Raw genomic sequence first — 17,437 nt, 5'->3', positions numbered from 1 at the left:
AGAAACCAAGAGGTCCTGCCTACAAGGGTAACCTTCCCGAAAGATACAGGGAAGCCAAAACCTTTAAACCAGGTAAAGAGTTTAAGCGAAACTGGAGAACACAGTCATCCTTCCTGAGGATGCGGAAAACCAAAGTCACCCCTTCTGGCGAACAGCAGAAGTCTTTGAAAATACGCCCGCCCATCCTCCAAGGGTGGGCACCAGACTCAAAAGATTTGCTCAAATATGGTCAGAGAACATCAAGGACCCTTGGACCATTTCCACGATCAAGTTCGGTCACAAGTGGAGATTCTTAAACAGGATTCTCAGAAACCACTTTCTTCCAACCAAACTCCCATCTTCTCCAGGCAAGAGAAGGATCCTTCTAAAGTATATAATGGTATTGAAACAAAAGGAGGCCATCTTGGAGGTTCCGCTATGTCAAAGAGGCAGAGGATTCTACTCTCCCCTTTTTCTTGTAAAACAGAAAACGGGGGATTTACGACCAGTACTGTTACAATGCTATCAGTATATTAGGCCAAATTACAGAACAGAAGAAGTTACATATAACAAGAGAAAGTAATGAAAATACAATACACAGATAGACCTTACGTGCCCATGCTTGCTGCGAGACAAAAGAGAGAGAGAACGTCAGGAGTCTGTATTCTGGGATATACACCGCCCTACTCATTTTGTCACAGATGACATTAGGGAATTGGCTCCTTCTGCATTTGCCAATTCTCCTGTGAGCATAGGGAGAAAGGAACTCCCTATCTTTGTGGATCACCACCCCAGCTCTAACAGTGGAAAGTTTATTATAATGGACAGTTTTCTCAGGGTGGGGAGGAGTGTTTCAAGCCCTTAAAACAAGTGGAAAGTGTGTTTATCTCAGTCGCCATCACCTGGATCAAGGGGTATGCTCTTCCTTCAGATGTCTTTAATCTGATTTGCTGAAAATGGGGGATTCCAGATGTGGACACCCTAGCTTCCAGGTTCAACAACAATTACCTCCATTGCCAAAAACCAGAGATCTTATAGCCTTAGGTGCCTTGATAATTCCCTTGTCTCACTTCAGGCTAATCTACGCCTTTCATTCAAGCAAACAACCACTGCACTCTTCCCAACAGACCAAAAGGCCCTCAATTCTATCAAGCTTTTTAGTCTCTGGCTTTAACAGGATGGCTGTAAAAACCCAGGGGTTATAAAGTCAATTTTTCCAGTTCCACTACAACACAACATTCTTTTATCGTGGGATAATTTGGTTAATCTGGCACCGAAGACCAGGTTGTCTCTGGCCTGGTGGCTCAGAAATCCTGCTTTAAAGTCAGGGAAGTCCTTCCTTCCAATATTTTTGAATGTCCTCACGATGGATGCAACCTGTCAGGCTGGAGAGGAGTCTAGCAAAAGCAGTCAATACTGGTGGCTGTGTGGGATCATTACACTCTGATTTACACCTTTCCTCCCAAGAAATTCCTTCCTTGTCTGCTGCAGGAATCAGATGGATGGCATTTCAGTAATCCTCATAGCTCTGACCTTGCCCAGGCATATGTAATATGTGACATTATCAGATTTCTGGCAGATACTCTGTAGGCTTATCCAGATCTTCTGTCTCACGGGCTGATTTACCAACTTGCTTCAGGATCTCTGGCTTTAACACCATGTCAGTTGAAGCCTAGGGACTGAGGGATAGAGGCATCTCTAAATCTGTGTTCACCATGAACACTAGGAAGTCTACTTCCCACAAAGCCTATTGCTGCCCATAGAAAGCATACTTCGCTTGGTGCAAGACTGGGAAATTCACCCCAGGAAATAAACTCCAATCGGACGAATCCTGGCCTTTTTATAGATAGGCCTGGACCAGCTTTTGGCCCTTAGCACCATCAAGGCTCAGGGTTCTTGTGCCAGAGGCTGCTGGCTTCCTACTTCTTGGTCAAGACTTTTTGTGTATGGTGTCTACAATGTGGCTCCAATTGTACACTGCCCCATGACTCCGTAGAATGTCAGTTTTTGTTTTCTCAGCTCTTCAGAAACTGCCATTGATCCAATCTGGAATTTTTCCCTCTCCCCTTTAATGCATAAAGTTAAATTTCTTGTTGCCATCGCCTCTGCGAGGTGAGGCTTTGTCCTTCTGTCCGTTTGTCTAGCTCCAGTTTATCAGAAAGAGTTCTGCCCCCATTGGATTTAGTTCACACTGTGTGTGTGTCTATTTCACAGCCTCTGCTTCCATTAGAAAGACTGACTCTCCCTTTGACATTGTTAATGGTGCCTGTGAAGGGGAACCTACTTAGCACTCCACCATTTCTGGGTGGCACAAACAAACCTTCATCTAGTCTTATGGTCTCAATAATCGAGTAATACTCTTTCCTGTCAAGGGGCACTTCACTAGATCTGTGAGCACTTCTTGAGCTTTTTTGCATCTAGCATGTTTTTGTTTTTTGCACTTACTGTAAAACCCATTTCTTGGAATCCATGAGGGACACAGATGCCACCCCTCTGTGTTTTTATGATCATGCTCTTGGTACTGTTTTTCTGTAAACACTAAGGCATGATAAGAATAGGAGGGGTTATACTGGGCTGGCCACAGTTTAATTTGTTTGTCAGTGTCTAATCCTCCAATAGACTGTAGTGTAACTTGACAGTCTCTGAATTCCTTTGTCCCTCAGTGGACTTTAGGAAATAGATTGTACGAGAAGTACAAAAATCCCATACCTTAATCATACGGTCAAGGGCACAGGAGTTGATTTTAGACCATAAGTTATGTGCTGGTACTTTCAGGTAATTGGACACTGGCAAAAGCTTTGCTGGGAACCGCCCCCAGTGTAACAGGAAAACACTGCACATTCTGGAAGGCTCTAGTTTTTTGCTAGTGTCCTTCTGGGATGCACCCTTTCTCCTGTTGGAGAAAATTTCTTTTCTATTTTTCACCAGTTGACCTTTCTTTGACTGACACTTCTATCAAGATTTGATTGCTTATCACCGTATGATAATAGCAGTTTTTGGATCAGTTAGCCTTGAAATACATCTTGGGAACCATACACGGAACCCGCAACAGCAGAGCTGGTGTGTAATGTTAGCTTTGGGCGCTAGTTCCTTCTGTGTTTAGCACTGATCTTGGTACATAGTGCAGGGAGTGAATTAGCCACAGGGTGCTACACAGGTCAAGGGCCGTGGTCCTATGGCAATCAGACACTGAATATCACTTTTGGGGTGGACCCTGAATAGGACCAACGACATGGATTAGGTAAGACAGGGTTTCCCTGTACCTTTTACATACCTGTTCCTGGGTATACATGTCTTGTAGGGTTATTCCCTACATATATAGTAGATCCTACACTATATGACTACTATTTATTTACTCGCTCAGCCTCATAGGTAACATCATAACGTTTACCTATTCAAAATTGGGCACTTAATGGCCTCCATGGCTGCCGGTGATGCAAGCTGATTGTTTGCCGTCTCACCTGTTGACTGATACCTCAGAGACACAGCCACAGGAACTTGGTTAGAGCATGCATTATTGCAATTCTTTCATAATGGGCACATTGAGCCCCCTCAGCCCATATCCATTTCCTGATTACCTTGCAGGAGACGATCCTCCCTTAGCAATAGATAGATTACAGGCACTCAGGAGCACGTGGAACAAATGGTGGAGATACCGCTGCAGGCCCTGAGGAAACCCAAATTTCTCTTGATAGCAGTTCTCTTGTTTTGGAGTGATGTCTTGAATAACATTGCTCCTGCCCCCTAAATCAGGTTCCCTTTTAAACGCATAACGTCTCGTGTCTGACTAAAGTAGGATTCTCTTCAACTATGTCTGATCTACTCCAAAGGCTATCACCACTTCTAGAATCGGCAGTTACTAACATCCATAAGTGCTCTTTTGCCTGTCCACAAGGTCTTACACTCACACCACTCCAGCCCCCTAAATTGGGCTCCCTACAGGCACACAACATACAGCTAATGAAGATAAACTGGAAAACTCTGGACAGCCGCACTCCAAAGAACGAATTCTTGCCTTTATTGAAAAATTGGGATCATACTGTACAAGCCACAGCAAAGCGATAGACAGGAACTGACGCGTTTCACACTATGAAGAGTGCTTTATGCCCAGTCCCACCATTGGACCTGTGTTATGTCCATCATGGGGCGGGACTGCGAGAAAAGCCACAGGAGCCAAGATACACAGGACCGGCTCTGTGTATCTCGGCGGCGCCATATTTAAACTGAAGTGACACTGACAAGTCACTGCAGCCTGGGTAAGGCTGCAAATGATACGGACAAGGCTGCAGATGGACACTGATAAAGCTGCAGATGGAGGCTGCAAATGACACTGACAAGGCTGCAATGTCACTGGGCAAGGCTGCAAATGACACTGGATAAGCATGCAGATGGATGCTGTGCAAGGCTGCATTGATGAGCATTTAAATGTAAGTTTTTTTCCTTAAAATTCCTTAAACTCTTATCTTGAGGTTTGCTGATTGGTTATTGGCAGTTACGTAGTGTCTCGTTTACTGCCGTTGAGAAAACCTGTCTGCATTAGACAGTGATGTAATGGCGGACAAACGTTATCAGAGTGGCGCGCTTAAAAGAAAACTAAAGGTTTAAAGTAATGTATAGAAGGTAGGGCCCGAAAGTGACTCAAGCCCAGGGGCCCCCACCACCCTAAGTCCTGCCCTGCTGATAACCAATGGGATCAACATGAACAAACCAAAAATAGGGAAAAAAACGCTGTTCCACAGAAGAAGTAATAATTATGATGCCATTCCTTGCTAAAAGCATAAAAGTTTATTGAATGAACAAGGGCTTGCAGAGACAAAGGTGGCTGCCAAATAGCAGCAACACAGTATGAGTACTTGGAGATGGGAGCTGCACAAGTGACGGGGTGGCTCCTGATGTTAAGATCGATCAGCTGGGCCGACAGAGGATCTGTGTGGCTAAATGGATTCCACGTCTCATTCAGCAAAGAGATCGGACATTGTATGAAGCGAAGAAGGTCGTCACGGACCACGAGACCGTGGTCTTAGCTGAGTAGAAAGGGTTGAATTCCCCTTTACCAAAAATCTCCACTAGCCAGTGCTTCACGAACTCAGTAGGTTACCTGCCCTCCGTCTTTTCCGGGAGCCCCACTATGCGGATGTTCCATCTGAGACGGTTCTCAATGTCTTCATTTTTAAGTTCAGTGGCCCTGGCAATTCTGGCAGTGGCCTGTACTTCCCTAGCAAGCAGAGCCATTTTATCTTCTACCTCACTGACACGGCCCTCCACTCTTGTAGTGCATTCTCTTATTTTTTGCAAATCATGGCAGATCAATCCCACCTCCTCCTTCAGACCTGCAAAGTCTGCACAGAGGCCGTGCACTTGTGCACTGCCCTGAGAATCTCAGCCAGAGTCAGCTGTTCTCCATCTTCCTCCTCCTCTGCTGTGTCAGGGAAGGGCTGATCTGCGACATGCTGGGAGCCCTGTGTGGACATCTCTCCTGCCTGGGTGTCATGAAAAATAGCAGGGGTGGCGTCTAGTTCCTCAACCGAGAATCGCTCTGTTAAGCCATTCAGCCTCTGAGTGTAGTACACCATGTCTTTTGGGACATCTTTCCCCAGGGTTTTGGGAGGCTTTTGTGCAGGATTACCAGTGTCTTTCTGCTTGTCCCTCCTGCGCGCTGGGCTGCCGCGGCACCATTTTGGAGGTCGAGCTGCATCTCGACTCCTTTCAGTTGTTTATGGGTCAGCATGCCGGTTTTCAGATCCGGTAAGGAGACTGGTGCCGTCCAGTGAGGATAGAGCAGGTCCGGTGCTGGGATAAGACTGTATATCAGCCGGGAGAAGGATCAATTACAGGGTTACTGCAGGGAGCTCTGTAAGACATGTCTGCTCACATGCCGCTCTTGGCCACGCCCCAAGCTGGTAATCTTTAGTTACACTCGGCAGCCTGATTTCAGAGGCGGATTGATATACAGCCTCTCTGCTGCTTCCTCAGCCAATGAGAAAGCATTGTACCCGCCCCCTTTCTCAGAACGCCTGATTTGACTTCTAAGCTAAGCTATATCAGGCAGAGGTGCCAGCAGATCGATAGGAGGGGGACAGTAGTGGAGAGGACACAGCCTGCTATGGAGGATGGATTACAAGAGACAGACGGATCATTTCTCAGCCTCTGCAGTGAACCCATGAGTCTAAAGAAACAGCTTCTGCCAGCAATAAGAGAGCAGAGGCTGTTTTCACAGTGTGTGATACAAAAAGTTAGAAGAGCAGCGAGAGGACAGGTGCTATTCTATCTATCCATCCATCCCCTCCTCCCTCTCGCGCTCTCTCTTCCCTCCATCCATTTATTCATCCATCCCTCCCTCCATCCCCTCCTTCCATCCCTCCCTCCTTCCAACCATCCCTCCCTCTATCCAACCATCCATCCCTTCCTCCAATCATCCATCCCTCTATCTAACCACCCATTCCTCCATCTAACCACCCATCCCTCCATCCATCCCTTCCTCATCCAACCATTCCTCCCTCCATCATCCAACCATTCCTTCCTCCATCATCCAGCCATCCATCCATTCATCTGTCCCTCATCCATCCAACCATCTCTTGTTCCATCCCTCCCTCCATCCATTTATCCCTCCCTCAAGCCATCCCTTGTTCCATCCATCCCTCCCTCCACCCTGGTCATCAGTCCAGGGCTCTTGTACACAGGTGGCTGAGCCCATTCAGTGTAATTGCAGTCCAAGGGCAGTGTACAGCCCGTTACTGACATGAATAGTTGTGTGCTGCTGTATTACTCTATACAGTGATCATAAACATGAGTAAAGCAGCGTACAACTATTCATGTCAGTGACGGGCTGTAATTCCTGTATACTGAATGGGCTCAGCCACGTTGTGTGCAAGAGCCCCGAATCTCAATAAATGTAGCGTGAACTTTCTCAATCTGTATCATGTCTCTCTTCTCATAGTCTCATTCTCATGCCTGAATGCTACATTCTGTACATAGCACTTCTGAACCCTGCACTGTGTACGTAGCATAATCCTGATCTTTGCATTGTGTATGTAACACACTCCTGATCTCTGCACTGGGTACGTAGCCCAATCCCGATCTCTGTACTTTGTACGTATTGCACTCCTGATCTTCACTATGTACGTAGTGCACTATTGAACACTGAACTCTGCACTCTGTAATGTTGTGCACCCTGAACTCTGCATTCTGTACATAGCACACCCAGGGGCAGATTGACCATTCGGGCACTCGGGCAGTGCCTGAGGGCCCCGGCCACTAGGGCGGCCCCATCAGGGTTGCCAGCCTCAGCAAAACCAGGAACAGTATGAAAAAATCTGTGCTTTTTTACATCTGTCCCTGAAATGTCCCTTGCCGACATAATTTTGCTGTGAAAATCCTGAGGCTGTAGCTGCCCCGCCTCTGCACTGGCTCCTCAGCCAATGGGAACACGGTGTACACACCCCCTTCCCCACCGCGGCTTATTTGATTTCAGTACAGGAAATGCCGACAGCTGGAGGAGAGGGAGGAGTGTACAGCCTGCAGTGTAGGACGGACTGCAGTCTGCTGGAAGGTAAGCTTGCTGGGCTGAGCTGAACTGAGTGTATTTTTGTCAGTGCTTACCCTGGTGAGCAGGGGGAGGGGGAAGGCTGTGTTTCCCCTAGCAGAGCTCCTCCTGTCTCTGAAGCAGTGAGATGGATTTCCTGTGTGAGAAGTGCACTGCTGCTGGAGGAAGGACATGTTCTGAACTTCTCCCCCAATCTCTGCTACGCCTCCCTACTCATTACCTGCCCACCAATACACAGGCACAGTCCCCCTCCTCTCCTGCATTACCGCTGCCTGTGTCTGTGAGCTGCTGGGGCACTACAAGTCCCAGCATGCCAGGAGATGGGGGCAGCAGTGTGTTCAATCAGGCTGATTTTTGTGTGAAAAGTGCTGGTGTGTGTATACTGTGTGTTTATGTGTACTGTGTGTGTGTATGTATACTGTATGTATAACACTGTGTGTATACTGTGTGTATGTGTAACTGTGTGTGTATAATGTATGTGTAACTGTGTGTACTGTATGTATACTGTATGTGTAACTGTGTGTGTATATACTGTATGTACAGTATACTTTGTGTATGTGTAACTGTGTGTGTATACTGTATGTGTAACTGTGTGTGTATGTATACTGTATGTGTGTCTGTGTATACTGTGTGTATGTATACTGTGTGTGTGTATACTGTATGTATAGCGTGTATGTGTATACTGTATGTATAGCCCTTTCATGACTAAGCCTATTTTTTGAAATTTGGTTTTTACAAGTTAAAATGCGTATTTTTTGCTAGAAAATTACTTAGAATCCCCAAACATTATATGTATATTTTTAGCAGAGAACCTAGAGAATAAAATGGAGTTTGTTGCAATATTTTATATCAAACGGTATTTGTGCAGCGGTGTTTTAAACGCACATTTTTGGGAAAAGGGACACTTTCATAAATTAAAAAAAAAAAACAAACAGTAAAGTTACCCCAATTTTTTTGTATAATATTAAAGATGATGTTACACCGAGTAAATAGATACCAAACATGTCACACTTTATAATTGCACGCACTCGTGGAATGGCGACAAACTACGGTACCTAAGAATTTCCAAAGGCGACACTTTAAATTTTTTTTATGGTTACCAGGTTAGCGTTACAGAGGAGGTCTAGTGCTAGAATTATTGCTCTCGCTCTGACGATCGCAGCGATACCTCACATGTGTGATTTCAACACCGTTTACATATGCGGGCGCAATTTCCGTATGCGTTTTCTTTGCTGCGCGAGCTCGCAGGGACGGGGGCGCTTTAAAAAAAAAAAATTTTTTCTTATTTATTTTTATATTTATAAATTTGTGTTTAAAAAAATTTTTTTTTTGATGGCTGTAAACATCCCTTGTGACAGTAATAGGTGGTGACAGGTACTCTTTATAAAGGGATGGGGGGGTCTAAAAGACCCCCGATCCCTCCTTTGCACTTCAAAGTATTCAGATCATCGAAAACTGGCGCCATTGTCAGCCGAGTACGCACATCTGCGTACGCTCGCCGGGAAGGGGATAGTGTGTGTGTGTCTGTGTATGTATACTGTGAATGTGTGTATACTGTATGATCCATGTGTGCCTACTGCCACTCAACAGAAGTCAATCTAACAACCCCATGCCCATTGTTGCCATTCAGAGGCAGCTAAATGGTGCACTGCTGAGCTCAGCCTCAGATCAGGCAGCAGGGCAGGTCTTGGTCAGGGGCGTTGCGTCGTGGCCATCTTGGTACACCCGCACTCATCCGCAGTAAGCCTAGAGTTAGAAGTTGGTAAGCAGACATCTTTATACACCTGCCAGTCTTACTTTTCACAGTGATTTTTAACAGTAAACTCAACTTATATTTCACTATATAAGCTGAGTTTACTGTAAAAAATAACTGTGAAAAGCAAGACACTGGTGGATGTATAAAGATGTCCGCTTGCCGATTTCTAACTCTAAGCTTACTGTGGACAAGTGCGGGTGTACCAAGATGGCCACAATGCAACGTCACTTTGGTTGCATATTCTGATGGGTAGAGGCTTTCTGACATCTCTCACCGCCCACCCTGCATCACTGCAGCTCAGCTTCTGACAGAACACCGCCCTCACTCTGGGACACAGCCACTGGCAAGTGACAATCTGCATCTTGTGGCAGGCGACATTGGCAAGTGACAATCTGTATCTGGTGGCAGGAGACAGTGACAATCCGCATCTGGTGGCAGGCAACGGTGGCAAGTGACACACTCAGGGCTCCCATTGATTCTGCATTATGGTGAGTTGAACTATGTAATATTATATTACAATGTAATAATAGAAATAATGCGCTTCAATCATCCTGACACCATATCAAACATGGCGCCAATATGATTGAAGCGCCAACACCAGCCAATGCCCTAACAAATTGCCCGCAAAATTATCAGTCAGTGCCCCCCTTGTGTGCCTCGGGGGCGATGTACTTCTCCTCCTCGGCTCCTCTGCGGGCGGCTGATCTGCCTGGTGTGTCCTGCACTGAGCCAGGCTTTGCTACCCTCCCTCGACTTAGCCGCCTGACAAGTCGCGTCCCATTCTGTACTATGGAACCGTTCTAATAGGAGCGACTCAAGCCGCTCAGACTTAGAAAAAGGTTCCTGTACTACTTTTTGGGTGACTTCAGCGACTTGCATTGACTTCTATACAGAAGTCATTTTGCAAGTCGCCGCTGAAATCGTGTGCAGGTCGCCTCACAGAGTCGGCCTGCAAGTCGTGTTGCCCCAGTGTGAACTGGCTCTAAGTGTCTCAGCTGCTTCAGAACTTGGAGGAGGAAGGCAGGTCTGCCTTCCTGCATATACAAACAATGACACCTCTCCACCCTAAACAATAACACCCCTCCCTGTCTCCACCCTAAACAATAACACCCCTCCCTGTCTCCACCCTAAACAATAACACCCCTCCCTGCCTCTCCACCCTAAACAATAACCCCCTCCCCACCCTTAACAATAACACCCCTCTCCATCCTAAACAATAACCGCCTCTCCACCCTAAACAATAACCCCTCCACCCTAAACATTTACCCCTCCCGCCTTTCCACCCTAAACAGTAACACCCCTCTCCACCCTAAACAGTAACACCCTCTCCACCCTAAACAGTAACACCCTCTCCACCCTAAACAATAACCCCTCTCTCCGTCCTAAACAATAACCTCCCTCTCCACCCTAAACAATAACCCGCCTCTCCACCCTAAACAATAACACCCCCCTCCACCATAAAAAATAACATCCCTCCCCACCTCTCCACCCTAAACAATAACACCCCTCCCCTTCTCTCCACCCCATGCAATAACACCCTCTCCACCCCATACAATAACACCCTCTCCACCCCATACAGTAACACCCTCTCCACCCTATACAATAACACCCTCTCCACCCCATACAATAACACCCTCTCCACCCTATACAATAACCACCTCTCCACCCTATACAATAACACCCTCTCCACCCTATACAATAACCACCTCTCCACCCTATACAATAACCCACCTCTCCACCCTAAACAATAACCCACCTCTCCATCCTAAACAATAACACCCCTCCCCATCTCTCCACCCTAAACAATAACACCCCTCTCCACCCTAAACAATAACCCCCTCCCCACCTCTCCAACCTAAACAATAACCCCCCTCCCTGCCACTCCACCCTAAACAATAACCCCACTCCACCCTATACAATAACCCCCTCCCTGCCTCTCCACCCTAAAAAGTAACCCCCCTCTCCACCCTAAACAATAACCCCCTCTCCACCCTAAACAATAACCCTCCTCCCCACCTCAAGAAAGTTAAAAGGTATAGTGTTAAAAAAAAGTAAATAAAAAAACAAAGTAAAAATAAAAAGTAAAAATAGGTATCAGTAATTGGTATTGGTGAGTACTTGAGGAAAAGTATCCATACTTGTACTCGGTCTTGCAAAACTGGTATCAGTGCAACCCTAGTATATTTTTAATACAATCATTGCATAAACACATTGTCAGGGCTGGCTCAGCCCTTCCTTCTCTGAGCTGGCCACTCAGCTGTCAACTAATTGCCAGCTCTCATCTCGCTCCACAGTTAACCAGCTGTTGTGGATCTGCTCGTCAATCCCGCCTACTTAAAGATCTCCAGCTCACTTCATTCCTGCTTTCGCCTTGGTCACATCACAAGAAACCATCTCCTGAGTTCCTGTTTAAAGACTGGCTTTGCTGACATCCCTTCTGGCTCCTTATCCTTCTTGCTCTTCCTCTACTTGGATCCCTGACTTCTGGCCTGGCTGATTACCCGATCTGGTTACTGAACTCTGGCTTGGTTGATTACCCGATCCGGTACTGGACTCTGGCTATGCTTTGACTACGCTTACTCTATTTACCTTTTTATTTTTATTAATAAGCAAGTGTGATTTTACTGTACCTTTGTCTCGGTCTGGTTCATGGTTTCTGACACACATGCACTGCATTATAAAATAGTTTACAATTTTCCAGTAATTAAAAAAAAAATATGTCCCCGGATTTAATTTTAAAAATCTGATCACCTTAGTGTAGATGTAATTGAGAACACCTTTCTTGGGCTCCTCCCCTGACTTTATACTGCTCAGTGTGATTTTACTATACTTCTGTCTCGGTCTGGTTCATGGTTTCTGACACTAGGCGAAGGCAATAAATTCAGAAGATACAGTCAATCCACTTGTTGGTAATATTTTTTCCAGATTGGATGAGCAAGATCACCACATGGATCAGTTTGACATGACGTTACAAACGCTCCTGAGTCGCATGGCTCACCTGGAATCCCCCACTGTGGCTGCTCCGGGACAACCTGAGTTGCAGGCCGTCCCTACTGCTGCGCCAGTCTCTGTGCAGGCACCCTCCTTGAGTTTTACCTCTATAAGAGCTACAGTATGTCTGGTTCTGCCCTGCTTCCCCAGCGATTTGGGGGCGATCCAGTTCAATGCAGAGGGTTTCTCAACCAAGTTGAGATATACTTTGAGATGCTGCTCCAGGCGTTTCCCACTGACAAAAGCAAAGTAGGGTTCGTGATATCTTTGCTTTCTGAGAGAGCCTTGGCCTGGGCTAACCCTCTATGGGAGACGCAAAAACCTGTTGTCTTGAGTTACCCTGAGTTTGTGGCCTCCTTTAAAAGGGTATTTGACGTTCCTACACACTCCGCTTCTGCTGCCAAGTGCCTCATGTCCATTAAACAGAGGACGAGAACTGTTGCCGACTATGCCATTGAGTTCCGTACTCTGGCAGCAGAGGTTGCTTGGAACAATGAGGCCCTCATGGCTGTTTTTTCTCACGGTCTCTCGGATTCCATCAAGGATGACATAGCAGCCCGAGATATACCCACTGAGCTGGAGAGCTTGATGTTTGCCATCCTCATTGACTCCAGACTCAGAGAAAGACTTTCTTTTAAGGAGTGCTTGCGGAAGCCTCCTGTATGTTTGCCTCCGAGCTTTGCAGTCCCACCCATGCCTCCTTCACCTCCCATGCCTCCTGGTGCCGAGTCGGTCAATGACGATGAACCCATGCACTTGGGCTTCACGCCTCTCTCTGCGGATGAGTCTTGTCCTAGCCGCCCTGGGAACACCCGAACCTTGAGGTCCTGTCATAGACAGACCTTAGGTGGTGTGTCGCCTCCAGTTATCCAGAAGGATAAGCCCCTGGTTTCGGTTACCCTTTCTTGGGCTAAGTCGTCTATCGAAGTACAGGCTCTAATCGACTCTGGGGCTGCAGGCCTGTTCATTGATGCTGCCTTTGTATCAAAGCACTCGATTCCACTGCAGCTGCGTGACACTCCACTTGCCATTGAGGCTCTTGACGGGAGGCCTCTACAGCCTGCCCATGTGACTCATGAGACTGTTCCCCTTGTCCATGGCTGTAGGGGCTCTTCACCATGAGATGATCCAATTCCAAGTGATTTCCTCTCCTAAGTTTCCGCTGGTTATTGGTTATCCTTGGTTACAGAGACACAACCCCACTTTTGATTGGCTCCGTGCTGAGGTTCTCTCCTGGTCACCACAATGCAGTGAAACATGCTTCCGGAAGGTAGCCAATGTCCTGTGTACCTCTTCACTCTCCTCCCTGCCAGAGGAGTACCATGATTTTAGCGATGTCTTTGACAGAGGTCAAGCCGGTAGTTTGCCTCCACACCAGCCGTATGATTGCGCAATTGACCTTCAAACTGGTGCCACTGCCCCTCGTGGCCGGGTTTACCCTTTGTCGGTCTTGGAGGATAAAGCCATGGAGGAGTATGTTGCAGGCGCACTTTCTCGGGGTTTCATCCACAAATCCTTGTCTCCTGCTGGTGCTGGTTTCTTCTTTGTGAAGAAGAGGAGCAGTGAACTGAGACCTTGTATTCATTATAGGGGTCTCAATCGTTTCACGATTAAGAATGCCTACCTCTGAGAGTGCTATGCATCCTTCTGGCTACTTTTCCAAGAAATTGTCACCTGCCGAGTGCAATTACGAGATTGGTGACAGAGAGCTGTTGGCAACCATTTTAGCCCTGAAAGAATGGAGACATCTCCTCGAAGGTACCACTGTGCCAGTTCTCATTCTTACTGACCATAAGAATCTCACATTCTTGTCTGAGGCTAAACGCCTCTCTCCCAGAAGGGCGCAATGGGCTCTTTTCTTGTCAAGTTTCAATTACATTGTCTTATTCTTACCCAATTAAGAATGTAAGGGCTGACGCTCTGTCACGACACTTTTCCTCCACTTCCAAGTTGGAGTCGGTTCCGGTTCCTATGATTCCTCCTGATCGTATTATGGCTACGGTTTGCGCCAGTCTTCTCGTTTGGGTGACAAAATTCTTGCTGTTCAGGTCGATGCTCCTCCCGAGAAACCTTGTGACCGCTGCTTTGTCCCAGAGTGTCTCCGTACTGCCGTGCTCCAGACTTACCATTCTCCCAAGGCAGCTGGCCACCCTGGTAAGAATCAACTCGTTTGGGCCTTTCCGTATCCTTCGCAGGATTAACCCAGTGGCTTACGCGTTGGACCTTCCTCCTAGTATGCGCATCTCAAATGTGTTTCATGTCTCCTTATTGAAACTGTTCATCTGCAACCACTTTACCACCTCAGTGCCACGTCCTCACCCTATACAGGTTGAGAACCATGAGGAGTATGAGGTACAATCCATTGCTGACTCCCGTAGACTCTCGTCTCTGGTCAAGCCCCTGACCGATATGAACAGAAAGAACGGTAACCCACAGAGTTGGTCTCCGGAGTCCATTATGGCCTTTGAAAGTCTCAAGGCTGCCTTTGTTTCTGCTCCTGTGTTGGCACATCCTGATCCTACGTTACCTTTTTATCCTTGAGGTTGATGCTTCTGAGACTGGTGTTGGCGCCTTTCTGTCTAAACATCCTACCTCTGAGAGTGCTATGCATCCTTCTGGCTACTTTTCCAAGAAATTGTCACCTGCCGAGTGCAATTACGAGATTGGTGACAGAGAGCTGTTGGCAACCATTTTAGCCCTGAAAGAATGGAGACATCTCCTCGAAGGTACCACTGTGCCAGTTCTCATTCTTACTGACCATAAGAATCTCACATTCTTGTCTGAGGCTAAACGCCTCTCTCCCAGAAGGGCGCAATGGGCTCTTTTCTTGTCAAGTTTCAATTACATTGTCTTATTCTTACCCAATTAAGAATGTAAGGGCTGACGCTCTGTCACGACACTTTTCCTCCACTTCCAAGTTGGAGTCGGTTCCGGTTCCTATGATTCCTCCTGATCGTATTATGGCTACGGTTTGCGCCAGTCTTCTCGTTTGGGTGACAAAATTCTTGCTGTTCAGGTCGATGCTCCTCCCGAGAAACCTTGTGACCGCTGCTTTGTCCCAGAGTGTCTCCGTACTGCCGTGCTCCAGACTTACCATTCTCCCAAGGCAGCTGGCCACCCTGGTAAGAATCAACTCGTTTGGGCCTTTCCGTATCCTTCGCAGGATTAACCCAGTGGCTTACGCGTTGGACCTTCCTCCTAGTATGCGCATCTCAAATGTGTTTCATGTCTCCTTATTGAAACTGTTCATCTGCAACCACTTTACCACCTCAGTGCCACGTCCTCACCCTATACAGGTTGAGAACCATGAGGAGTATGAGGTACAATCCATTGCTGACTCCCGTAGGTTCCGTGGGTGCATACAGTACCTGGTGCATTGGAAAGGGTACGGTCCGGAGGAACGCTCCTGGGTCTCCTCCTCGGACGTACATGCTACTGGCCCCCTCCGTGATTTCCATAGACATTTTCCCCTCAAGCCCGGTGGTCCTCCGAAGGGGAGGGGTCATTTGAAGGGGGGTACTGTCAGGGCTGGTTCAGCCCTTCCTTCTCTGTGCTGGCCACTCAACTGTCGGCTAATTGCCAGCTCTCATCTCTCTCCACAGTTAACCAGCTGTTGTGGATCTGCTTGTCAGTCCCGCCTACTTAAAGATCTCCGGATCACTTCATTCCTGCCTTCGCCTTGGTCACATCACAAGAAACCATCTCCTGCGTTCCTGTTTAAAGACTGGCTTTGCTGACATCCCTTCTGGCTCCTTATCCTGTTTGCTCTTCCTCTACTTGGATCCCTGACTTCTGGCCTGGCTGATTACCCAATCTGGTTACTGAACTCTGGCTTAGCTGATTACCTGATCTGGTTACTCAACTATGGCTTGGCTGACTACCCGATCCTGTTACTGGACTCTGGCTATGCTTTGACTACGCTTACTCTATTTACCTTTTTATTTTTATTAATAAGCAAGTGTGATTTTACTGTACCTTTGTCTCGGTCTGGTTCATGGTTTCTGACACACATACACTGCATTATAAAATAGTTTACAATTTGCCAATATTTAAAAAAAAATATGTCCCCGGATTTAATTTAAAAAATCTGATCACCTTAGTGTAGATGTAATTGAGAACACCTTTCTTGGGCTCCTTCCCTGACTTTATACTGCTCAGAATACCTGGGTCTAATGATTCATATAGGTATTATTTACATTCCCTTCAGCATGACATTTTGTCGATCATGCACACTATATTCGTGAACATGCTGCCATATGCATCCTTTGGTTGCATCTTTATGAAAATTTCCCTCAGGTTCTGCTGGCTGACTCCTTCATGCCAGCCACTGGCTTCTCCACTCGCTGTGCGGAGCTTAGTTCTATTATAAAAACCCCCTTTTCTACACCGATCTCCCTAGTTACAGCCCCCAGACTCTGCCCTGAATTTTGATATGCCCTCCCTCCCTGTGTCAGGGTCAAGGATCACCGGGTTGCCTGTTTTACAAGCTAATAAGTCCTCTCCTTTCACTGCTTCATAAGAACTGGCTTTGGCACCAATTTTTTCACCAACCTAGTATTGGAAAAAGGTCACATTACCCCTGTTCTCAGTTCTACAGACTACACATGGTGGGGAAACCAGCACATAAGGGGGATTATATGCTTGTTTCCCCACCACATGCAGTCTGTAGATACCCTAGCATTTACTTGCCCATTTCGCATTTTAAATCATGTGACTGCTCCACTCTTTCACGCAGAGACATCCTAGCATCTTTAATTTCCTGATATTCACCAGTTAGGCACATTCCAACCATCAGGTTGGGTCCCCTTTTTATCGTGAGCATGTAGAGATCTCTCCACTCATACTTGGTCATTTGTTATGTGAGGTAGTTCTCACCTAGTATGATGATCAAGAACCCCACCCTAAAAATTGTTCCCAGTTACTATTGTACAACTTCTCTGTACTCGCAAAACACCTAGCCTTTGGTACCCAACAGGTCTTGGTTATGCCTTGTATATCCTCTTCTTGGCACCTTAGCTTTGCACTCCTTGTACACCCCCTTGGCAAGAAATTGTTGTTCTTTGTCACCATTGTGATGATCTGTGCCCCTGTGTGCCCTTCCTCAGGTACTCTTTCCCACACAGAGCTGTCACTTTGTGCTCAAAAAGATTACACCCTTATAATGGTCT

General features: G+C 46.8%; 1 protein-coding gene across 1 annotated transcript in view; it reads left to right on the top strand.

Annotated features, from left to right (window-relative positions):
- TOPAZ1 (testis and ovary specific TOPAZ 1) overlaps nt 1-17,437 on the top strand; it is a 206,689-nt gene that overhangs the window by 184,939 nt on the left and 4,313 nt on the right. Inside the window, exon 8 of the mRNA XM_073632756.1 lies at nt 348-369. Coding sequence (XP_073488857.1) covers nt 348-369 — 22 coding nt within the window. The remainder of the gene's footprint in view (nt 1-347; nt 370-17,437) is intronic.

This window comes from Aquarana catesbeiana, linkage group LG05 (genome assembly GCF_042186555.1).
Source record: "Aquarana catesbeiana isolate 2022-GZ linkage group LG05, ASM4218655v1, whole genome shotgun sequence".
NCBI lineage: Eukaryota > Metazoa > Chordata > Amphibia > Anura > Ranidae > Aquarana > Aquarana catesbeiana.
Note: the sequence above shows the minus strand (reverse complement) of the source record. Positions and strands in the feature narration are given on the sequence as shown.